At 36.1% G+C, this 25028-nt stretch overlaps 1 protein-coding gene and 1 long non-coding RNA gene across 12 annotated transcripts in view; one reads left to right on the top strand and one right to left on the bottom strand.

Moving 5' to 3' along the window:
- Tank (TRAF family member associated NFKB activator) overlaps positions 1-25028 on the top strand; it is a 91918-nt gene that overhangs the window by 24151 nt on the left and 42739 nt on the right. For 7 of the 10 annotated variants that reach the window (XM_070022100.1, XM_070022116.1, XM_070022081.1 and 4 more), the window contains exon 2: positions 6901-7048. In XM_070022100.1, coding sequence (XP_069878201.1) covers positions 6950-7048 — 99 coding nt within the window. In that variant the 5' untranslated portion in view covers positions 6901-6949. Of the gene's footprint in view, positions 1-6900; positions 7049-12093; positions 12162-25028 lie in introns of those variants that run through there. The other 3 variants (XM_070022134.1, XM_070022125.1, XM_070022160.1) reach the window with 2 other exon arrangements.
- Positions 1342-25028, bottom strand: part of LOC138826869 (uncharacterized) — a 125588-nt gene continuing 101901 nt past the window's right edge. Inside the window, exons 4-5 of one of the 2 annotated variants that reach the window (XR_011371882.1) lie at positions 12021-12131; positions 3721-3842 (exon numbers count right to left, since the gene is read on the bottom strand). This is a non-coding gene — a long non-coding RNA (uncharacterized lncRNA). Of the gene's footprint in view, positions 1495-3720; positions 3843-12020; positions 12132-25028 lie in introns of those variants that run through there. The other variant, XR_011371883.1, reaches the window with a different exon arrangement.

The raw sequence follows: 25028 nt of genomic DNA, 5'->3' as shown, positions 1-25028 counted from the left end.
AAAAAATGCTCTGGCTTAATCAGTCATTTCTTTAGAAAACATCATTATTATTCCTAAGAATTCTCTCAGGTTCACAAGTTGTCCTCATCAGGAAAACCAAGCTCAACAAAGCATGAGAAATGTACATGTCCTGGCTTGTTTTAGTGAAGAATAAATGTTTGAATGTTTTGAGTGACCAGAAAATAGGAACATAACTGTAACAGATAAAAATCATGAGTACTGCCAGGCGCTGGTGGCTCACGCCTGTAATCCTAGCTACTCAGGAGGCTGAGATCTGAGGATCGCGGTTCAAAGCCAGCCCGGGCAGGAGAGACCGTGAGACTCCTATCTCCAATAAACCACCAGAAAACCGGAAGTGGCGCTGTAGCTCAAGTGGTAGAGTGCTCGCCTTGAGCTGAAGAGCTGAGGGACAGCGCTCAGGCCCAGAGTTCAAGCCCCACGACCGACAAAAAAAAAAAAAAAAATCGTGAGTACTTGTACTTAAAGAAGAAAAGGAATATTGAGAAACAAACAATATATGTTCTGTATGTCTGATTCACTCAATAATCCTAACAAGTACAAACTATGCAATGAAAGATATGACAAGTAATGCTGAGAAACTAAACTTTCAAACCATCTGTATAACAGTGGGAAACTTATTTCAGAAAGGTTGACTGCTATTTGACAATCATATTAAAGAAATGATGAGGTCATTCATATCAGTTCAAACCCCTATTGAAACATCAGCTAAGCTTCTTAATTCTTGTTCTACCAATCTTAAACTATTCACTTTACTATTATATTCTTAGATTACTACTGCAGCAGTCCATCTAGCTGGAAAATGAAAAAGGTGAATGGAAAAAAGTCCTAACTTTATAAATAAATGTGACCACTTATCTTTCCCAAACTATAGTGCTATTTTTAGTAACATATATAAGTTATAGCTGATGGTGCTTTCCTTCACAAGAGTAGATTTCATGTCAGTGATTTTGTCATAAAATCCATTATATCCAACACATCTTTCTTAACAATTGGCACTCAATAATTATGTTTTATCAAAGAACATATCCAATATGCTTTGCAGCTGGCTTTAATGAACAATCCTTGAACTAAGAAATTTGAAGATTTAACCCCATTTGTAACACTGCTGTGTAGCTGTAGGCCAGTCATTTAAGCCTGTGAGTCTTATCAGCAAATGGAATATTAATAGGAAATGAAAACTTGGTGAAAATACCTTGTTATACCCCACACAATGCCTTGCCCACAGTAAGCAAATATTTTTTTCTAATGCAATTGAATAGAAATGAGATACATTTTATTAAATTAGATTTTTGGTCCCAGCAATGAACATACTTTGTTGGGACTAGGAAACTACCAAAGGAAGAAATTATCTTTCTTGCTTATAATGGAGGAAAGAGAAAGTAGGTTGCTGCTCACAGATTTTCTTGGTGAAACCTTCTGGGATAGAGAAATTGGGAATCTGCTGTCCTCTGGTTTACTTTCTTGACGGAACCACTGGGGGTGGAAGAGAAGTAGATTACTGCTAGAAGGAGAAAGGTGGATAGGTGAGTCAGTATTGAGGCTTCCAGAGAATTGCAAAAGGGAAGGTCAATGTATCCAGCTAGTCTGGCTGTCTTCTGTGATGTAATATCAAATTTCTTAATATTTTCTTTATGTAGTAAAACAAAACCAATGAACTAAATTGAGAAATAAAGTGAAACCATAAACAAAAGAATGTTTCCAAGACAGGTTATTGTAGTTTGGAACTTCTGGATTTGGGGAACAAGGCTGTCCACGAAAGGTGGTATACACACTTGTAATACTAGCTAGATTATGGTTCTAGGCAAGCTTGGGCAAAAGAGAGGCGGGGGAGGGGGAGAGGGGGGGAGAGAGAGAGAGGAGAGAAAAGAGAGAAGGAAAAGAGAGAGAAAAGAAGGAGGTTAGGGAGGGAGTGAGCAAAGGCATATCCCAAAAAAGAAATATAGTGTGACAGCCCGCCTGTAATCACATGTATTCAGGAAGCAGAGGTAGGAGTACTGCAACATGACACTAGCCTGGGTAAAAGTGCTAGATTGTCTGAAAAATAAAGCAAAAAGGAATGGCAGTGTGGCTCAATGGTAGAGCTCTTGCCTACCAAGCACAAGCCCTGAGGTCAAACACCACTACTGCCAATCAGTCAATCATGAATGGTAATGGACTTGGATCTGAGCATGTTTACTATAAATGAAAAGCATTTTTCTGAAGCCTGGCAACTTTTGCAGAAGGCCTACCAAAATTTAATTGAAATGTAACTATCTCCATTGTGAAATTAATTTTACACTTAACAAATGCCTTGAAAAATAGATGAACACATGGCTTTAAAGTTCAGCGTTAATATTCTAAATCTGTCCAAATAAATAAGCTAGATCTCAAAAACTTGCCTTTTTCTTTGGTCAGAGTCAGTAAGCTAACACCCATTTCACCTCTTGATTGTGAACTAGGAATTAGATATATTGTTTATGTATTTATTTATACTGAACAAAACTTAATGCCTCAGCATACATTCTTATTTCAGGAAATTGTATGTGGAATTTACTTAGTAGCTCCACTTAGTGACATTTGTATGGTCTAATTCAATGACCTAAAACGAAGGCTTCGCATAATTTTCTTACATATGATGCAGCTACTTTTACTGTTGTATTCACATTTTTAAGTTTAAGATAATAAAATAATGTACCTTCCTGATGGAACAGACATATATTTTAAACTCACAGACTCAAGAAATCAAGTCCCAACACCATTTTTATAATGAAAAGGGAAAAAAAAACCGTGTCACAAAAAATTTTGTAGCTTTTACACAAGGTTCAGTCGATAACACAATGAAGTGTGATGCTAGATAGAGCCCCAATTCAAGGTTATCATTTATCTCAGATTATGAACTCAGGTATGGTTTTCACTGACAATTTGCTGTTATATGTTTAGCTTTTGAAGATGACAGATAATTTAGTGGCTTTAAACCTCTAATTTCTATATTCATATATGTCAGTATACTATAGTCCTTATGAGATATATATATCTATATATACACATACTATAAGGAGTGTGTATATATATATATATACACCTTCTTGTATTTTAGTCTCGTGTGTATTTTTATAGTCATATTTTTTGAATGAAAATGTATCTAAATAAAATATTCTATGTGACACTTTGTATTAATGCTAATTGCTTGTGTTTCCATAGTGTCTTACAACTAGGCAGAAGTCCCAGCAATGTTAATTATCCTAACAAGATTCATCATTTTCCTAAGCAAAATGACTAAAGAATTACTATTCCTTCAGTTCCGAAAGCAATGACACTGTGATTCCTGTAACCAAAAAAAAAAAAAAATTGCTTCGGGAAGCAATGACTGTAACCCCTGGGTTTAGCTGGGTGCCAGTGACCCATGCTTACAATCTTAGCTACTAGAAGGCAGAGATCAGGAGAACTGTAGTTCAAGCCTGTCTGAGCAGAAAATTCACCAAACCTCATTTCAGCCAGTAGTTGGACCTGGTGGCATATGCCTGATACTCCATCTGTGGTGGAAAACATAAGTAAAAAGATTGCTGTTTAGGACAGCCAGGGAAAAAAGTTTTTTGCAATAGCAAAAACAAGAGTAGAAAGGCGGGAGGTGTTACTCAAGCAGAGTTCTACCTAGCAAGTACAAAACTCTGATTCAAACCCCAGTACTACCAAAAACAAAATAAAACAAAGACCCTGGAATTTTTGTTTTATTAAGTCTGACAAATGAATTATGGATAGGGGTTGGAGGCATGGCTCAGTTGGTAGAGCACTAGCCAATGAACAAAAGCAGCAGATATCAAGTTCGAGTCCTGGTCTTGGACCTAAAGAAGAAAAAAAAGAATTTAGGGATATAGTTTGCATCGTAAAATGAAAGATTTCAGCTGCTAAGATTGAAATATTACTTGTACCTGTGTGTTTACAGGACTCTTATGGGAGGCCAGGGATCTAACTTTGTGGTAGAACCATGTGTTTAATATGTTCAGTTCCCAGCATAAACAAACCAAACAAAAAAAGACATTGTTGTTTATGGTCAGTTGTCGGCAACATTACCAAGGCAACTCAATGAGAAAACAAAAAGTCTTTCAATATACAGTGCCAAGAAACCTAGATAGCTTCACATATTCACAAAATGAATCTAAATCATACCTCTTATTCACAAATAAAACTTTTAAAAGGAAATGTAGGTGATAAATCTTCATGACCTTGGATTAAGCACTAGATTCTTAGAAATGGCATCAAAAGGAAGTATAAGAAGCTTAAGGAAAAACTATAGGTAAATTGTAATTCATGAAAATTAAAAAGTTTTATGAGTGGTTGCTATTAAAAGGATGCAAAGAGCTTTGACCTGCAATGACAACTTTCCCATGACAACAAGCCTTTCGTAGCTCCTTTATTCTTCTTCAGAAGAATAGAAGAAAAAAAGAAAGAAGAAGCCCTAAATCCAGAGCCCCAATTTCTCAATAATGTATGTAAAATTCTCAGAATGCTATAAAATCACTCTGGTCTTTGGACAAGAACAAATTACTTTTGTGTGTTGGCTGCTCCTCTGTCTTCTACTATCCTATAGAGGAAAAGCAAGGCTTATAAAAGAAAGAGAAAAAGGATTTGAATAGAAATTTCTCCAAAGAAATGACCAACAAGTATATGGATGTTGGACATCATTAGTCATTAGGAAAATGCAAATCCAAACCACAATTTGGTATTACTTCTCACTCACTAGAATAGCTATGATTTCTTAAATGGACTGTAAGAAGGTGGGTGAGGATGTAAAGAAATTGGAAATGTTTTATGTTGTTGGTGGAAATGTAAAATGGTACAGCTACTAGGGAAATAGTTGACAGTCCCTCAAAAAGTTAAACAGAATGACCATCTGAGGTCTGGGAAGGGGTGGCTCAGTGGTGAGTATTTGCCTTGTATGCCTGGGGCATTGGCTTCGATTCCTCAGCACCACATAAGCAGAAAAAACCAGAAGTGGCAGTGTGGCTCAAGTGGTAGAGCACTCACCTTGAGCTGAATTGCTGAGGGACAGTGCCCAGGCCCAGAATTCAGGCCCCACGACCGACAAAAAAGAAAAAAAAAGAATTACCATCTGACCTATCAGTTCCCACTCCTAGACATATATAAGAGAATTGAAAACATATACTTGTACAAGTGCATATACACAAATTTTCATAGTAGCTTTATTCAAAATAGTCAAAAAGTAGATACAACCCAAATGTCCAGGAATGAATACACAATGTTGTATATCCATACAATGGAAAATTATTCAACCATATAAAGGTATATTGTAATATGGATGAACCTCAGAAATTTTATCTTGTGTGAAAGAAGCCAGACATAGAAGTCATATATTGTATGATTCCATTTATATGAAATGTCAAATGATTCCATTTATATGAAATGTCAAAAAGAGGCAAACCCATACTGACAGTAAAGATTAGTGGTTGCTAACAGATGGTTGAAGAGGGGAATTAGTACTAACTTTTAATAGGTTCAGACTTTGTGTTTGAGGTGATAAAAATTTTGAAATTAGTGGTAGTTGCATATTACAGTAAACATTAGGATGCTGAAGAATATACTTGAAATATTTTTTATTTTTCTGAGTTATAAATAAAATACAACTTGATGCATTTTTATATTTATACATATTTTATGTCTCAATCTTTACATTTCTCATTTGAAAATATTTTTACACAGCATTTTTGTGTGCAAAGATAAAATGAAAGATTCTATGACATTAAAGACAGATTATAAAGGATTTTCTCAAAACATGAAATACTTTGTCATCCCTTAATTAATAGATGACTTTGTCTGTTCTGTGTGTTTTTTAGAGTATTGAAAAAAACATTTTTATGCTTTTTTCAGTTGGACAGACAGAATCAGAGTCATTTGGAAGCTCTCTGCTCAGAGCCAAAGAATGTAGTTAGAGATGTTATGAAAGCTGAGATAAAACTAAATTGCCTCCTCTGAGAAAATCATCTGTAGTTTAGAAACAGCAGGGAAGTTGGAAAACTAATAGGTAGTGGGGGGTAGAACTAAACGGATGTGATTTTGCTTTTTTTTATTATACAATCCAACAGCAGCTCTCCCTAGATTTTGTGCTAAAATAAGAGTATTTTCACACATTTTAATTGCTCTGTGATAACAACAGTGTGAACTCCATCCACAAACATTTATTATCTATTTAATTTTGCTCTAATTTCAGTGTAGCAAGAATTCACCTTGTAAGTGGAAGTAACTGTCCATTTAGTAAAAAGAAATCCCTTCCCACATTGCTGTATACTTTTATAGTCATGCTGTACACTTTTATAATAAAACATGAATAATAAAATGCTTTTGTAGTTTCTATTTTGTGGTTAAATTTACAGGTTGCTAATCCCAAAAGTAGCATTTTTAATATATACTTTCAATTGAAATGTATTTTTTAAAATTTTATTGTCAAGATAATGTACAGAGGGGTTACAGTTGCATAAGTAAGGTAGTATTTTTTGCCAAACTTGTTACCTCCTCCCTCATTTTTTCCCACTTCACCCCCAAGCCCCTTCCCAGTTGTACAGATCATTTCCAACCTATTATCTTGTGAGTATCACTATTGCAATTCCCCGTTTGTCCTTTGTCTTGCCATTTTGTTGTTTCCCTTCCCTTCCTAATTCAGATAACTAGAACTCCCCTTTATTAACTAGAATATTAATAATGAATATTTAAAAATTATAGAAAGCATTTTAATATCTAGCCAGGATTTTAGATTAAATGTTAATGCCTTTATAACCCTTTGTAGTTCTTGGTGCTATGTCAGGCCTTATAGGACTGTCTTACGATGCATTTTTTTAAATGAGATTTGTATAACTGAATAACTGAATTATTTTGATTATTTTTCAGACCTGCCATTTGCTCTGTCCTTTATAGTGATGGTACAGGAAAAAGAGGAATGGATAAAAACATTGGTGAGCAACTCAATAAAGCATATGAGGCCTTCCGACAGGCATGCATGGATAGAGATTCTGCAGTAAAAGAACTACAGCAAAAGGTGTGTGCTTCCTCTATGGGATTCTGCTGCCATAGCAGTTCTGAAACCCTCTTAGAAGACTGAGAATGTATCTCAACATCCATTCTTTGAAAATTGTTATTTATTATAGTAAAGGGAAATTGAGAACATTTTTCAACTGAACATGTTATATCATTGAAAATTGAGGAACTATAATTACTGAAACACAGGAATATATATGTATATATATATATATATATATGGATAAAATTGAAGTTTGTGTGTGTGTGTGTGTGTGTGTGTGTGTGTGTCTTTAAAAAACATTCTGCACCCTGTGGGAAGAGTTGATATGATGGGTTCATTTAATAGTAACTGTGTTTGGAAAGGAAAAGAGCATTGTTTTCCATATGTAATTTTTTTCTTTATTTTTTTGTTATTGTTTGGGACTTGAACTGAAGGCCTTGGGCTCACTTATCTCACTTGCTCGCTACTAGTGTTCAACCATTTCAACCACCCTTGCAGCTACCCTTTTTTTAAATTGGAAATGGAGTCTTGCTGAATTTTCTGCTGGAGCTGGCTTTGAACCTCCATCTTTTCTGCTGAATAGCTAGAATTATAGTTGTGAACCATTAGTACCCAGCTGTTCTTCCTTTTCTTTTTCGTTCTTTTTTTTTTTACAGTTAAAATAGACTATTTCAATAAGGTCTTCGGTGACTTACTCAGTTTTTAAAAAAAAATATGCCTGTACGTACGTCATTTGTGCTTAGTACTTTCAGTACCAAAAAGCAAGTAATTTGTGGGACAAAAAAAAAGAAATCCAACTTATAGTTCCAATACACATTTCTCTACTGGTACATGATGAGGATTTCACAAATCTTCAGCAAAATGAGAAAAGTAAGAATAACACAATGAACTTCCTGTAATGCTAAATTTATTCCGTTTAAAATTCTGGCCTCTATTCTGATGTTACATTCCATTTTTACTTATTATTATAGATTAGAATTTTGTCAACATACACTTTTGTGAAATAATGGTGAGAGTCTGTCTTTGTTTAATATAGTTACTTAGTAGTGTTTCAGAGGTTCCACAGTTCTACCCACAATTCTGGAATTCTCTAGAACTTACAGGACTCAGCATATAGTCAGACTTATCACTTAGGCTTATTATAGTGACATGGTAACATAACCAGATCATTCACAAAGAAAAACATCATGAAGAGTCAGGAGTCCATATTCAGCTTTCTTATACTCTGCCTGTAGTTTCACAGATTCTGTTACAGTATGCAGAGCGTAAGGAACTCCAGTTGAGATTTAGAGTTCAGGGTTTTTTCAAGTTCAGGATGGTTGCATAGGTACTTGATGTCAACCAAAATTTCAGCTGGAATAGGAAAATAGTAGTCTACCATAGTCTCATTATACAATCAGAGTAGATTGACAGGTAGTCGTAACCTTATCATTTAGGCAATGTTTTCAAAAGCCAAGTTTCTAGCTGCCATCCAAGGACCAACCTTTGCTTTCTAGAAGTAAAAGCCAAGACCAACCCCAACCATCTTACATTATTCTTGCACTGGCAGCTTTTACTATCTCATAAAAGTTTGAAGTCGGGCTGGGAAGGTAGCTCAGTGGTAGAGTGCTTGCCTGGCATGCATGAGGTCCTGGGTTCGATTCCTCAGCACCACATAAGCAAAAAGAAAAAAACTGGAAGTGGCCCTGTGGTTCAAGTAGTAGAGCGCTAGCCTTGAGCTGAAGAGCTGAGGGACAGTGCCCAGGCCCAGAGTTCAGGCCCCATGACCAGACCCCCCCAAAAAAAGTTTGAAGTCATAGGAAATATGCTAGTCATACAGTTTTTAGGAGTTTTTTGCCCTAAATACAGTATAACAACTGCATAATTCCCTTTCTCCTTTCTAGTTGCTATATCTACTATTAAATGCTCTTATTTGTATTTTCCCGCTCACATTTCTCAGAAACCATCATTAGTGTGACTCTCCACTTGGTTTACAAAACAGTGCTCTATTATATAAGTAATTTGAGAGAGTTCCCTTGAGTGAATAGGAGGGGACGTAGAGGGACCTGTTATAATGGGCTTTCAACTTAAAAAGCCCTGTACTGGTGACTCACACCTGTAATCGTAGCTACTCAGGAGGCTGAGATCTGAAGACTGCCATTTGAAGCCAGCCCAGGCTGGAGGAAAGGGAGGAAAGTCTGTGAAACTTTTTATCTCCAATAAACTACTCAGAAAAAGCCAGAAGTGGCACAGTGACTCAAGTGGTAAAGCAGTAGCCTTGAGCAAAAAGGAGCTCTGAAACAGAGACCAGGCCCTGAGTTCAAGTGTAAAGACCAGTAGGACTGGTGCATGTGCACGCTCTCAGTCACACACACACACACACACACACAAACAAATACAAATAAATTATTGAAATGAGCTGGGCACTGGTGGCTCACATCTGTAATCCTAGCTGCTCATGAGTCTTCAGATTGAGATTCGAAAGCAGGAAAGTCCATGAGATTCTAATCTCTAATTAATCACCAAAAAAAAACCCAGAAGTGAACCTGTGGGTCAGGTGGTAGAATGCTAACTTTGAGCCCAAATGCTCAGGGACAGAGTCCAGGTCCTGGACTGTATGAGCCTCAGGGATGGCACTTTAAAAAAGAGCAGAAGGAGGAGGTAGAGAAGGGAGAAGAGGAGGAAGAGAAGGAGAAGGAGGAGAAAAATGAAATATAGGATGGAATTTGAATTTCTTTTTCTAGTTCAGCTTTAAGGCATAACTGTTTTTGTAAAACAAAACAGTCCCAACTTTGTCCTTTCTATTTTGTGATTAGATTCATTAGGAAACTTTGGCCAGGCATGTTCTACCATGCCTGTAATCCCATCTACTTAGGAAGCAGGGATAGGAGATAACAGATTTGAAGCCAGTGTGGAAGAGGGAGAGGGAGAGGGAAATGGAGGGAGAAGAAGGAAGGAAAAGACTGACAATTTTGTGTTCTATAAGAGTTTAGAAACCTACAATTTGGGAAGGAGAATATTGACATGTTTTAAAGCAGAAATAAGAATTCCTTTTAAATTCTACTCTCACTGGTAAAGGGTAAACAACTGCCAATTTAACCCCTTAACTATAGTGGAAGAATCTTTTGCTTCTGGGAACTTGGCTTGTGGTATTTCATTTGGCTGAAGTAGTTTTCCTATGGCTATTTTCATGGTTTCTTCTTTTACTTAATTTGAATCTCTCCTCTCATCCCACCTTTTCAAAGAAGCCCTTTCTGAACATCCTGAATGTAAGAGTAGCCTCTACTACATTCTTCCAACCTTCCTTGGTTATTTGTTTTTCCTTAGAGGATATATTACTTAGACATTATATCAGGTTTGTTTTGTTTTATTTACTTATTTGTCTCCTGATAAGAAACTAAGGACCCATGAGATTGAAGCCTTGTCTTGTTTAATGGTATATCCCCATTGCCAAGCATAGAGGTTGCTCATTGAAGCAAAGGTAAATAATAGGAAGGAAAGGTCAGCTAACTGTCCTTTACCAGTATAGGTAAAAGAACTGACTATAAACTTAGCTTTCTCAAGACTAGAAGGAACAAGAGAAGTAACAAACAAACAAACAACAAAAAAAAACCCAAATGAAGATAAACTTGTACACTGGAGAAGTGGTGGTAGAAAATTCAGTGGGTTATTGTGCAAGAGCCTAGTTTTTTTCTGTGAAGTATAAAGTAATATTATCTAGGTAAAATGGTGTGTAGGATATTCTGAGAGTGGTAGTAAAAAATTAAAATCAATTTGTGTAAGAAATAAGAGGAGAAAAATACTACAGTTAGCATTTGCCATGAATTCTTGGTTGTATCAATCTATGTATTTGTTGATTATTTCTTGGTATAGAAATGGTTAACCAAATACAAAATTAGGAGATTGTAGCCAGGTGCCGGTTACTCACGCTGTAATCCTAGCTACTCAAGGAGGCTGAGATCTGAGGTCTCATTCAAAGCCAACCCTGGGCAGAAAGTCCATGACACTCTTATCTGCAATAAACCACTCAGAAAACTGAAAATGAGGCTGTGGCTCAGTTGGTAGAGTGCTCGCCTTGATCTGAAAAGCTGAGGGACAGCACCCAGGCCCAGAGTTCAAGCCCCACGACTGAAAAAAAATAAGGAGATTGTAAGATTGAGAGTAAAAGACTAGTAGTAAACTGGCCAGAAAGTACATACAAAGTGATCAAAATTGCAAACTTTGAAGTATGAACTGAAATTAGAAAGAAATATGCTATTCATAAGAGGAGTCTAACAAACTAAAACAAAAATATGGTGGTTGAGGTCTTTATAAGGTGAGAGAACATATTAGAAGGAGAATGAGTGTTAGAGGGACGGGGTCCAAGGAAAGGGGTCCGAGGAAAGGTAGGTGCAGCACTTGCCCATTCCCCAGCCTCCCTCAGCCTGGGAGACAATCAGACAGAGCGGGGAGCCAAATCAAGCAGGTAGAAAACTCATTTATTAACAGAGAGCAGCCCTTTTTAAAGCCAAAAAGGGAGGGTGGCATGGCAAGGAAGGAAGAGGAACCAATCACTGTCAAGGTCACACCCTATCATGCACCTAAGCTTTCATGGGCAGGTTACGCACTGAACGTAAGGTGAATTGGGCTCTGCCCACTCTACTTTCTCTCAGTGCCATCTTTGCTGCCTGTGTTCCCCACAAATGAGAGTTAAAAGTATGGCTTATTATCAGTAAATAACTATTGATGGTTGGGATCCCATTGTAATAAAGGGTCATAAAAGTTAGTACATGGAATGGGAAAGGCCAAGAAACTGACTAGAACACATCCAAGGTACTAGTAGAACTAGTGGCATTTAGAGAAACTTTGTATGAAAGAAAATACCAAAATTCTTGAATACGAGAGAGTAACTATATGTTAGAAGATAGCAGTTTTAGGGAAGAGATAGTATAACTATATTCTTATGGGCTTTTTTAGAAAAATTTGAAGAAATAATGACCAAAATTGGTTGAGGAGCTAAGATAGTGCTTACCTTTTTGACTTATCTTTTTATTCTCTCCTATCCTGCCACATTGTCCAATCCCTGTGATTTCCTGGAATATTAGACCAGCTCATGTGAAGACATTGAAAAGGCATCTGTATCCTTAGGGGGAAAAATAATTCCCATTTTGAAGTGAGTTGTCAAGCTTCTGAAATTCTAATTTATTAGTCATTGTGTAATCTATAGTATAAGGAAAAAGTAATTTTGAACCTATTTGATTTCATTAATCTTTTTTAAAATTAGCTTTTTCTATAGCAATTTTGGGAAAGATATGTAGCCTTGCTTTTATATTTCTTGGGATTTTATTTTGTAAATTACAGAAACAAATATTACTTAGTGTGAATCACTAATTTGCCCTTATCTGCATATTTCAGTAAATAGTACTTAATACTTTCAGTAAATAAATTAGAACTTATAATATGTACATGTTTTCTAATTTCTATAATAAGAGCAAAAGCTCTGAAGTCATACTGGACTTTGTTTTTTAATGTCATTCCTGGGGCTTAAACTCAGGGCTTGGGTTCTGTCCCTGACATTTTGTGCTTAAGCCTAGCACTCTACCACTTCTTTTTGTTGGTTAATGGAAATTAAGTCTCATGGACTTTCCTGCCCAGGCTGGCAGGCTGGCTTTGAACCATGATCCTCAGATCTCATCTTCCTGAGTAGCCAGGATTATAGGCAAGAGCCACTGATATCTGGCATACCTGAGATTTTTAAATTATCTCACTCCAAAATTTTCAGTATTGATGATTGGAAGATCAGAGATGTGTTCTCAGAAATAGAGTATGCTAAACTAGGCACTGGTGTGTCATACCTGTAATCTTAGCAACTCAGGAAGATAACATCTGAGGGTTACAGTTGGAAGCCAACTGGGACAGGAAAGTTAATGAGACTCTTATCTCCAATTAATCACCCAAAACAAAAAAACAAAGAGCTGGAAGTGGAACTGTGGCTCAAGTGCTAGTATGAGCACTCAGGTCCTGAATTTAAGCCCCAGTACTGGCACAAAAACAACAATAACAACAAAAAAGCATGCTGATTCTGAAAAGGAGAATAATTATTTCATTTGGTTTGAATATATTGAACTTAGATGCTCACAGATCAGTGAGGGGAAGATAATCAGCAGGCAATTGAATTGTGAGTCTTTAAGGACAAGTTGGAAATTTTTTTTTTTTAAATGGGAGTGATCTGCGTAGAGATGATATTTGAAGTGGTATGAAAGTGGTCCCACAAGTAATAAGAACAGAGCAAGAAAACCTTAGAGAAATTGTCTGGAATTCTGATGGTCCCAAGAGCCCTAAGAGGTGTTCTATAAGTAAGTCTGACTGCCCTAGAGTGTCTTGCTTAAAGAATTAGTTTGTTGACCTCTTGTCTTCTTGAATCAGCGGAATTAATATTATAAAAATGGCCATACTGCCAATGGTGATCTACAAATTCAACATAATACTCATCAACCAGAAAAAGCCTTGAATCACCAAAGCAATCTTGAGCCAAAAAGAAAAAAAGCAATACTTGGGGAACATCATAATTCCAGACTTCAAAATTTACTGTAGTTATAGTAACAAAATAGTTTTGTACTGCCTCAGAATTAAGTCTGAAGACCAATGGAACAGACTAGAAGACCCAGAAAGAGACCCGCATACCTACATCCATTTGATATTTGACAAAGGAGCCAAAACTGTATGATGGGAAAAAAAGAGCCTTTTCAGCCAATGTTATTGACAGTATTGGACATACTTATGCAGAAGATCGCTGTCACTTTTTGCTAGTATCAATTAAAAATGAATCGATCTGAAACCTTAAAACTACTATAGGAAGAAATAGAAGAAATATCAGAACAAATAAATTATTGGCATAGGCAAGAACATCCTGAGTAGAATTCCAGGACTCAGCAAATAGGAGAGAAAATTGGCTAATGGACTTGCATCAAGCTAAAAAGTTTCTGTACATAAGGACATAGTGACTAAGCTAAAAAAGAATGAGAGATCTTTGCCAGTTATATGTCTGACAAGGGCTAATATCCAGAATATACAAGGATTCAAGAAAGCAAAACCTCAAAGAATCAATAATCCAATTAATAAATTGTCAAATGAGCTAGATAGAGACTTCTCAGAAGGTGTGAAAATGGCCAGTAAACACATGAAGAAATGCTCAACATCTCTGGTCATAAAGGAAATGCAACTAAAAACAGCACAAATTCCATCTCAGCCAAGTAAGAATAATCATCATCAAGACAATGAACAGCAACAAATGCTGGCATGGATGTGAGGAAAAAAAGAATCCTTTTACACTGTTGGTGGGAATGTAAACTCATGCAGCTAGTCTGGAAACTAGAGAGTCCTCAAAACAGCTAAACATAGAACTACTCTATAATAAAGCCATACCACTCTTGGGCATTTATCCAAAAGATTAGAAGTCAGCATACAGTAAAGACACTTACACCTTTATGATCACTGATGCACTATTCACCATAGCCAAGTTATAGAAACAGCCCAGATGACCTACAATGGATGAATGGATCAAGAAAATGGTATAAATACACCAAAAAAATGGCACTTTACTCATCTACCAGGAATAATAATACTGGGTCATTTGCAGGGAATAAGTGGACTTGGAAAAAAATATATTATGTGAATTAAGTTAAGCCCAGACAAAGGCTCATGCTTTCTCATGTGGAGGTAAGATCTAACTTATCAACACGAAAACTTATACAATGTTATAGGTGAGTATGATATGGTAGTAGAAGAATGGTAGATATGAGAGGAGTGCAATGGTGTAACTCTTTTGAACAACTAATTTATAGTTTAACAAAATGAAGACCATGAAGCTGAAATGTGTTATTGGCAAGGAGGACAAGGGAAGCAGAGGCAGAATGGAGAGGGGAATGATGGCTAAATACATTCATAATTTTCAGTGTACATATGTGAAAATGGAACCATGTAAGTTAAGGGCATAGGTGAGGTTAGGGGGATGGGATAGAATGAAGGAAGGGATGACATTGATGAAGATGCATAACTCATAAATTGACATGTTGAAGTGAAAGCCCTTTTTACAACTACTTAAAGATAATTTTAAAAATCATAAAAGGGTAAATATACCATTAGCCTGTTGCGCCCCCACACACACAAAAGAATTTGTCTATTGCTTAATGTTAGCAAAATGACAGACTAAGAAATTTCAGGCTTTTCCTTGTCTATGAAAGCATCAAATAAACACAAATGAACAACAATAGCAAAACCTTATTGCAGCTCTAAAATCAAAAATTTGTAGTAAAAAGTGATAAATGCCCAATCAAGAATAATCTACATTCAAAATGGTAGGCAATGTTATGACATTTCATCTTGTCCTACCCCTACTACCTTCTCAGCATGTCATGCTGTGATTAGAATGGAGAAATGGCTCAATTCCTTCTTTCCCTAAGGAAAGATATATAGTATAGTGAAAATTGTGTTGTAATAGCCTAGTCTGTCTCTAATCTATCCAAAGAACTTGCTGGGTATTTTTTCTTTCCTGTCTTACCTGACTCTGACTTTGGAGTTAGGAGGAATTAGATCTCAGACTGAAAATTAGTGTGGCTGAGAACTGAAAAGTAAGTATAGTCCTGCCAAACATCTGGCTATAAGAGATTATAGGAGAATAAAGGAATATGTAAGGCTCTAAGACAGCTGAGCTAAAATTCTTTGGGAGATTGAGTTTATAAGAAGCCTGGGAAAATCAGAAGTGGGTTTTTCTTCATTTTGTTTGTTTTGTTTCTTAAACATGTACTAATGCCCAGACAAGACCATGCCAGAGAAAACCTGAATTGACCTCAAACCTTATGTAAAGTGCTGGGGGGGATAAAGCATTTTATTGAGGGTTGTTTTTTGTTTTTTGTTTTTTTCATTTATTTTCTTGAAGGTACCAGTATTAGAGTAAGGATACTTTCGGTAATTTTTGGTTGAAGCTTTCTTTTATACTATATTGTGGTTCTTAGCAATAGAATAATTTTGTATCCATCAGAATATAAAATATCAGTATCTTTTCTTCCAGTTTTTACTTACCTACAGAAATATGTCTCAATATATATGGCCAATAAAAGAATTTACAGGGCTGGGAATATGACTTAGTGGTATAGTGCATGCCTAGCATGCATGAGGCCCTAGGTTTGATTCCTTGGTACCACATAATCAAAAAATAAATACCTAAAAGAATTTACATTATATGGATTAATTCAAAACTTTAGTGAGCACATACTGTATCTCAAGAAAAACACTAAATCCTGGGTATTTAATGATAAAATAGACATGCTTTCTGCTTCAATGTATTGCATAATGAAGACTAATGAATCTCACAAATAGACTTGCAACCTCTTAGAAGTATTAAAAGAAAAGATAAACTGCTGTCAGACTTGGCCTAATACAGAATATTAGAGGAGATTATATTTATGAAGTGGTTTTTGAAAGGGCACGTAAAGACTCACTGGTCTACAAGACCTGAAATATATATGTGGGAAATAGTGTCAAGTGCAAGACTGTTGGACTTAAAAAGCCGTATTAAAAACATTTGGAGCCGGGTGCTGGTGGCTCACGCCTTTAATCCTAGCTACTCAGGAGGCTGAGATCTGAGGATCACGGTTCAAAGTTCAAAGCCAGCCCGGGGCCAGGCAGAAAAGTCCATGAGACTCTTATCTCCAGTAAACCACTAGAAAACCAGAAGTGGCATTGTGGCTCAAGCAGTAGAGTGCTCGCCTTGGGATAGTGCCCAAGCCCAGAGTTCCAGCCCTGTGACCAAAAAAAAAAATTTTGGTTCTTTATTGAAAGAATAATAAAATGCCTTCAAGGTTTCTTGGATTTTCTGGGTGTTTGGCTGGAGATTAAGAGGAGAGCATTGGAGTTTTCCAGATTAGGTTTAATTTGGCAAAGAACAGAGTGACTAAAATATAGAGAATAAATTAATAAATTTAGAGAACATTTAAGCTACTACAGTCATCTTTTAAGGATGTGGTTGCTTGAGTTGTGATGACTGCATAGATTTTAAATTTTTATGGTTGAAAGATTTTTAAGCTTAAAATGATTGACACTTGGTGATGGATTAGCTGTACAACAAGTAGAAATCAAAATATCAGAAGAGAAAAATGGCAGGTCCTTGATGTCACAAAGGAAATTTTTTTTTAACAAGAAAAGGTTTATTTGAAAAAAAAAATACCTAGGAATTAACCAAAAAGCAGACAGAGCTCTATGATGAAAACTTTAAATACCTAAAAAAGGAAATTAAAGCAGATTTCAGGAAGTAGAAAAAGCCATCCTCTTGGATTGAGAGGATTAACATTGTGAAAATGGCAGTACTGCCTCAAGCTTTCTACGTCTACAGATTCAGTACAATATCCATCAATATCCTAACAACATTCTTTAATAAAATGGAAGAAGCAATCCAGAAATTCATATGGAATAGCAAAACCATCCTGAGCAAAAAAAAAAAAACAGTGCTGGAGAAATATCAGTAACAAACTTCAAACTCTATTATAAAGCTGTGGTTATAAAACAACTTGGTAATGGCATGAACAGGAGAACCAATGGAATAGAATTGAAGATGCAGACATGATCCCACAGACCTATGGCCACCAAATCTTTGATAAGGGAGCCAAAATTATTAGATGGAAGAAAGATAGCCTCTTCAACAAATAGTACTAGCAGAATTGGCTAAACATACGTAGAAAATTGAAGATAGATCCTTATATATAAGCCCGCACCAGAATCAACTCTAAATGGATCAAAGACCTCAAGGTAAGAGCAGATACCCTGAAAATACTACAGGAAGGGATAGGGGATACTCTGGGGGCTCCTTGGCACAGGTCGAAACTTCCTAAATAAAGATCCAGAAACACAACAAATCAAAGAAAAGCTGGAAAATGGGATTGCATTAAACTGCAGAGCTTCTATATGGCCAGATAAATAGAAAGCCCATAGATTGGGAGATCTTCACTATGTAATAGACAAGGGTCTCATATCAAAAATATACCCAGAACTCAAAAAATTAAACCTCTCAATAAAAAAAAATCCTCAAAGAAACAATCACCCTATTAATAAGCAGGCTAGAATTAAAAGAATTAAAAAGAGATTTCTCTGAATAGGAAGTAAGAATAGCCAATAGACACATGAAGTAATATTCAGCATCTTTGCCCATAAAAGAAATGCACTGAGATTCTACCTCACCTCAGGTAGAATGGCCATTATCAAGAAAACAAACAATAGTAGATGCTGGGGGTGGGGGCGGGGGATGTGGCCAAAAGGGAACACTACTCCACTATCGGTGGAAATATAAACTGATTCAACCACTCTAGAAGAAAACAGTATGGAGGTTCCTTAAAAGACTAACGAACACAAAGCTAAACACTAAAGCTACCAGCACAACTATGTTCCTTGCATCATTATTTACCATACCTAAGATAATGGAACCAACCCAGATGCGCCTCAGTAGATAAATGGATCAAGAAAATGTGGGATATGTACACAATGGAATTCTTTGTTTCCATCAGAAAGAATGGCATTGTACCATTCATAAGGAAATGGAAAGACTTGAAAAAAAATATTAAGTGAAATAAGCCAGACCCAAAGGAACATAGGCTCCATAGTTTGTAATAATTAGTAATAATTAGTATATTTCTAGGATAGTCTAGCAGAGGATCACAATAGCTCAATAGTTGTGTACACATGGCCGTATAAAACGACACTAATCAAAATGAACTCCAAGATATAGAAACAGTTTTTTTGTTGTTGCTGCTGCTGTTGTTGTTTTTAACGTACTATGTGACATTATTTCTTTTTTTCTTTTTCTTTTCCTTTGGTTTACCCCCGATGTCACTATTTTTTTTTTATTTTGGTACCCTGTGTCTTGTATATACATTTATCTGATTTGGGGAAGGGAAGGAGAATAAAAAAATGGTGAGACAAAGGACAAAGGGTGAACATAGTGATACTCACAAGACACTATGTTGGAAATGAACTTTACAACTTGGGAGGGGAGGGGGTAAGAGAAAGTGGGGGTAAGAGAAAGTGGGAGAAAAACAAGAAAAGGTAACAATGTTAGACAAAAAAGTACTCATTGCCTTACTTACATAACCCCTCTGTACAGTACCTTTACAATAAAATTAAAAATTTTAAAAAGGTTTTATTTGAACAAAAACTAGAATTTATAGAAGGAGAAGCTAATGTGAAGCAATAGTACAACCTTTAAAAAAAAAAAAAAAAAGCAAGTACAGGTAGCTTGCCCAAGCAATTAAATGAACCAATTCTCAGATCTCAGATGTCTTTATGGACTTCAAGAAATTAGATAGATTAATTTCACACACACAGTTTCAGAGATTTCTATAAAGTGGAATGACATTTCCAAGAACTTGGAAATGGTTTTCTCAGAGCCAAGATAATGATTTAAAGTGATGTGTGAACATAAAACCACAGCTGTAATGGGTCGTAACTTCTGGCTAACCTCTAGGATTGGAAAGTTCATGTTAGGGTAGTTGTTAAGAACAGGGTTTTTGGCAAAATGTTCTGGGATAAAGTGCTGCACCTGTTGTTTGGTTCTTTTGGGTTTTGGTTCTCTTTCAACTTCTTTAGCTCACATCAGATAATAGTGTGCTAGGCATGCAGTTCAAAGTTAGAAGAACCTTGCCTGCCCTGTCTAAGGCACTGCCTTCAGTTACCAACACAGCAAATAAGTAATTTAAAATAAAAAGATGGGAGACAGGTACAGCTTTCTGAATTGGTAGTGGTACCATATACTGAAAAGGAAAGACTAGATTTTGATGGTTAGGCAGTGGTAGTTGGAGGGATATCATCATTTTAAGAATATGTAAATTTGGAAGTACTCTAGCAGTTAGGCTATAAAAATACAGAGATCAAGAGAAAGGTCTGAACTAGAAGTAGAAATCTGAATTATTAGAGTACAGCCAGCCAGGTGGCATGGATGAAGTTACATAAAAATGTAGGCTCTGCATAGTAATCAAAACAGCTTGGTATTGGCATAAGAACAGACCTCAGGACCAATGGAATAGAATTGAAAACCCAGAAATGAACCTACAGACCTATAGCCATCTAATCTTCGATAAGGAAGCTAAAACAATAGAATGGAAGAAAGACAGCCTCTTCAGTAAATGGTGCTGGCAAAATTGGTTAACTACATGTAGAAAACTAAAGCTAGATCCTTATATATCACCCTGCACCAGAATCAACTCCAAATGGATCAAAGACCTTGAACTCAAAGCAGACACTCTGAAAACATTACAGGATGGAATAGGAGAAACCTTAGGTCTCCTTGGCTCAGGCCGAAATTTTCTGAATAGAGACCCGGAAGCACAACAAATCAAAGAAAGGTTGGACAAATGGGATTGCATACGGTTGCAGAGCTTCTGCAGGGCAAATGACATAGCTAACAAGATCAATAGAAAGCCCACCGATTGGGAGAAGACCTTTACTAGCCATACAACGGACAAGGGTCTCATATCTAAAATATACTTGGAACTCAAAAAATTAAATCCCCCAACAACAAATCCTCAAAGAAACAACTGCCCAATAAATAAGTGGGCGAAAGACTTAAAGAGAAGCTTCTCTGAAGAAGAATGAAGGATGGCCAATAGACACATGAAGAAATGTTCAACATCCCTAGCCATAAAAGAAATGCAAATCAAAACAACATTGAGATATCTCTTCACTCCAGTTAGAACAGCAAAAATCAAGAACTCTAACAACAACAGATGCTGGAGGGGATGTGGACAGAAAGGAACCTTACTTCATTGTTGGTGGGAATGTAAACTTGTTCAACCACTTTGGAAAGCAGTATGGAGGTTCCTCAAAAGACTTCACATAGATCTCCCCTATGATCCAGCAATCCCACTTTTGGGCATTTACCCAAATGTTTACAAACAAGACCACACTAAAGTTACCAGCACAACTATGTTTATTGCAGCATTATTTACCATAGCTAAGATATGGAACCAACCCAGATGCCCCTCAGTAGATGAATGGATCAAGAAAATGTGGTATATATACACAATGGAATTCTATGCCTCCATCAGAAAGAATGACATTGCCCCATTTGTTAGGAAATGGAAAGGCTTGGAAAAAATTATATTAAGTGAAGTAAGCCAGGCCCAAAGAAGCATAGGTCCCATGGTTTCCCTTATTTGCAATATCTAGTATAGGTATGAGTCAAGCAGAAAAGGTCAGATAATGTGATGTTAGGAAAATGAACCCTTAAATATGTATTTTAATGTTTTCGTTTCTTTCATGCATATGTTTCTAACGCATTTATAAGATTATTTCTTTGTTGCTTTGTATGTCCCTCCCCCACAGTGTAACCTCCGCTTTCACTATATTTGATGTCAGTATAACATGTGGAGGAGATGGGGGCAAACAAGTCGTTTAAGGATTCAGGTGGACCTGTTGCAACAATGAGAAGTACAAAATGTCATGTCAAAACCAGCTTTACAATGTCGGGGGCGGGGGGGAGGGGGGTATAATTGGGTGGGAGGAGGGGGGAGGCTGGGAAGGGAGGTGAAGGGTAAACAAAGGAGGAGGCTGCAATGCTTGGTAAGAAATGTATGCATTATCCTGCCCATGTAATTGTAGCCCCTCTGTACAGTATGTTCTCAAATAAAATAAAATAATATTAAAAAAAAAAAAAGTAGGCTCTGAGCAAGATAGGTCCTTTTTCACATGATATATGGTGTAGGACATTAGGATTTGTGTCAGGCAAACCTACATTCAAACCTCATATCTTCTACCTACTGGAAAACCTTAGACAGATTATTTTGAATCTTGTTGAGACTTATTTTTCTTCATATGAAAAGTAAGAAAGGGAATCTTGTTAGAAAGTTGATTTAAGATTAAGTAAGTTACTGTAGCACACAATAAGTATTCAGTGAGATGATAGCATGGTATGTTGCTGAGTTGAAGAATTTAGTTACAGAACATATCTCACTTTTTGAAAAGGTAAGATGTGCATGAACATGCATGTATGTGTGCATGAACACACACACACACAGAGTGGTAAAGTAACACACACACACACACACACACACACACACACACACACACACACAGAGTGGTAAAGTATTTCCCAAAAGATGTATAAGAAAATGTCAGCAATAGTTACCTTTGAGAAATGGAAGGCAAAGGATGGAATTTTCACCTTGTAAATGTGTGTGTATCTGTGTGTTGTATAATTGTTTTATAACTTGTCTCTGTAAAATTTGAATAATTAGAAGTGTGTGTATTTTTGATTGACAGTATATTTTTTATTTTATTGTTAAGATGCTGTACAGAGGGGTTACATTTACATGAGTAAGGCAATAAGTACATTACTTGTCGATAATTGTTACCCCTTCCCTTCCTTGTTTTTGTCCCACTATCCCTTCCCTTCCCACCTCCCACACTAGGATCCAGTTGTGCTGTGTATTCTGAATAATTGATATTTATTCCCTTTCCTGATCTATGACACTTCCTATTAAAAGCATTTGTAGCTGAGTAGAACTTTATTAATATTAGAGAAGTCTGCCAAGTGTCAGTGGCTCACGCTTGTAATCCTAGCCACTCAGGAGGCTGAGATCTGAGGATCACGTTTCAAAGCCAGCCCAGGAAGGAAAGTCCATGAGACTCTTATCTCCAATTAAGCAGTAGAAAACCGGAAGTGGTGCTGTGGCTCTAGTGGTAGAGCGCTAGCCTTGAGCTGAAGACCTGAGGGACAGTGCCCAGGCCCAGAGTTCAAGCCCCACAACCGACCAAAAAAAAAACAATTAGAGCAGTTTGAAAGGTTTTTAAATTGAGACTTTTGTTTTAATTCATTAAACATTTTAAATGTTTAGTGTTTAAATCATTGGGGGAAAGACATAGTGTTTCTCTGAATACTGAGATTAGTTCCTGAAGATGAAAAGAAATGCTGGACCTATTCAGTGTTATGATTTAAGGACACATGATCTTTTTATCCTCTGTAGGAGATAAGCATATTGGAAAATAGGAGAGATAAGACAGTACAATGTCAGCAATAGAGAAAATTTTGGTTTATAAAGCTATTTTAATATTTATTAAACTTAGGAAAACTTGAACAGCTCTATGTCCAAAATTAGTGAAAGTACAGTACTTTAGTTTTGAAAAAGAAAAGACTGAAATTTTGCCTTGATAAAAGGATAATTTCAAGATAAGCTTTTGCTTTATATATGATAATCTAGTGTATTATTGGAGAGCATATTTAATAAGTGTCAGATTGTACTACATTTGACCACCATTATTTTCAGTTTGACTTTTGAACACCAAGAAGAATATAAAATACTTTATGACACAAGTACTTAAGTATTTGTTTACCTCTTTAGATACTGGTAGACCACTTGTTTTGCTAGTCTTTGGAATTAGAAGGAGTGTCAAATACACAGAAGCCAGAGTCATCTTGGCCAGATGGTGTTTGATACAGATGGATGGTTAGTTGTCATGCAGATCTCCTAGTTGGTAACTTGTTGCTGCCATCTGACTCAAAGAATCATTCACACACACTGGCTGTCAAAAGCATCTTCTCTTCTGTCTGTTTTAGCTGTCATGTCTGTGCTCTGTACAGAAGTGTTGACAAGACATTGCTGTTGTACATTTTCAATGTGGTTGTTAGTAATTTTTCTGTTTTATGGGGTCTCTGATGGTACTGGAATGTATTTACTTTGTAATTTTTTTTCTTTTAAACACTGTAACTATGCAACCATTATCAGGCCTTTTAAAGGGAGTTTTCAGATTTGTTAACAAAATTATTTTTTATTTGTCTTGCTTAGTTTCCACATATACAAATAAATTTAATTACACTGGTTAGAGTTCCCTGTGTAAACAGTATTCTCTTCTGGACTTTCAAAGCCTGTAGTCAAAGTCTTTGTACTTTTGGAATATGAATTTTCTCTTCTAAAATTACTATCCTTTAACAATATATAATTTCTCTCCCTTCCAAGAATGTTATTTTTGCATCCATTTTTCTCAAATTTAATTTCCTCTTTGAATTAATCACTTGCTGATTTTGTTTATATTTTTCCTATTTTCCTTATAGAAATAAAGGCCATTTTCCCTCTACTTGGACAGGCCATTTATGAAAGCATAACTCTGTCTCTTAATATTTCATTAGCAGTTATTCCATAATATGTACTGAGCCTCTCAATATGTGTCAGGTGTTCTGTGATACTTTGGAGGTGTCAAGCAAGAAAGTCTCTGTTCATAAAGGGTTGATAGTCTAAAAGGAAATCAGACATATGTAGGACCTGTAGATAAATGAGAATACTATAATTGCTCTAATTAAATAAATTAAGTGTACAGTAGGAAAACACATGGACCATTGCTATTGTATTTCCTCTGCTGTACCGTCAGAGTATTGAACTTCGTAATTATTATAGCATTAAGTAGTTGATGTTAAAATTTTTCACATGAAGTAGCCATTGATTTATTAGTATTGCCTAGCTATTGGACACATTTCAACATTGTTATTGGTTTATTGTAATATATTGTATGCAGATGTATGCAGTGTGTATTTATGTATTTAAGCCAGAGAGAAGATGAAAATTAACTGCAGAAGCTTCCTGAGTTGGTTCCAAAAGAAAACATATGGCTATTTGGTTTCTTCATTAAAGTGGGAAAATAAAACCCATGGTAGATGGACTGAGACTTAGAATAAACTGAATATTTACTTTGGACCTAGTAGCCTTCTAAACTTTTTTAGACTGGTTATTTTATCCTTGGACAGTGGAATATATGTGCCTATCAATATGTAGTGAAAATGGTCATTATGAATTGATGTTTATGAAGAAATTCAAGTTCTTTGAAGAAAGTTTTAAATTCATTGAAGTAGTTAGAGAAGACCAGAACATATTTGTTGATTTGTCAGTGCTAGCAAGGTAATTGTAAGGTAGTAAGAGGGTTGTTTTTGGTTTTTTTGTTTTGTTTTTGTTTTTTGTTACAATCTTTAACTATTTCTTGTAGGGGGAAAGGAAATATCTCCCTCTCT

The sequence above is a fragment of the Dipodomys merriami genome, unplaced genomic scaffold, assembly GCF_024711535.1.
Source record: "Dipodomys merriami isolate MVZ:Mamm:240054 unplaced genomic scaffold, mDipMer1.0.p SCAF_1, whole genome shotgun sequence".
NCBI lineage: Eukaryota > Metazoa > Chordata > Mammalia > Rodentia > Heteromyidae > Dipodomys > Dipodomys merriami.
Note: the sequence above shows the minus strand (reverse complement) of the source record. Positions and strands in the feature narration are given on the sequence as shown.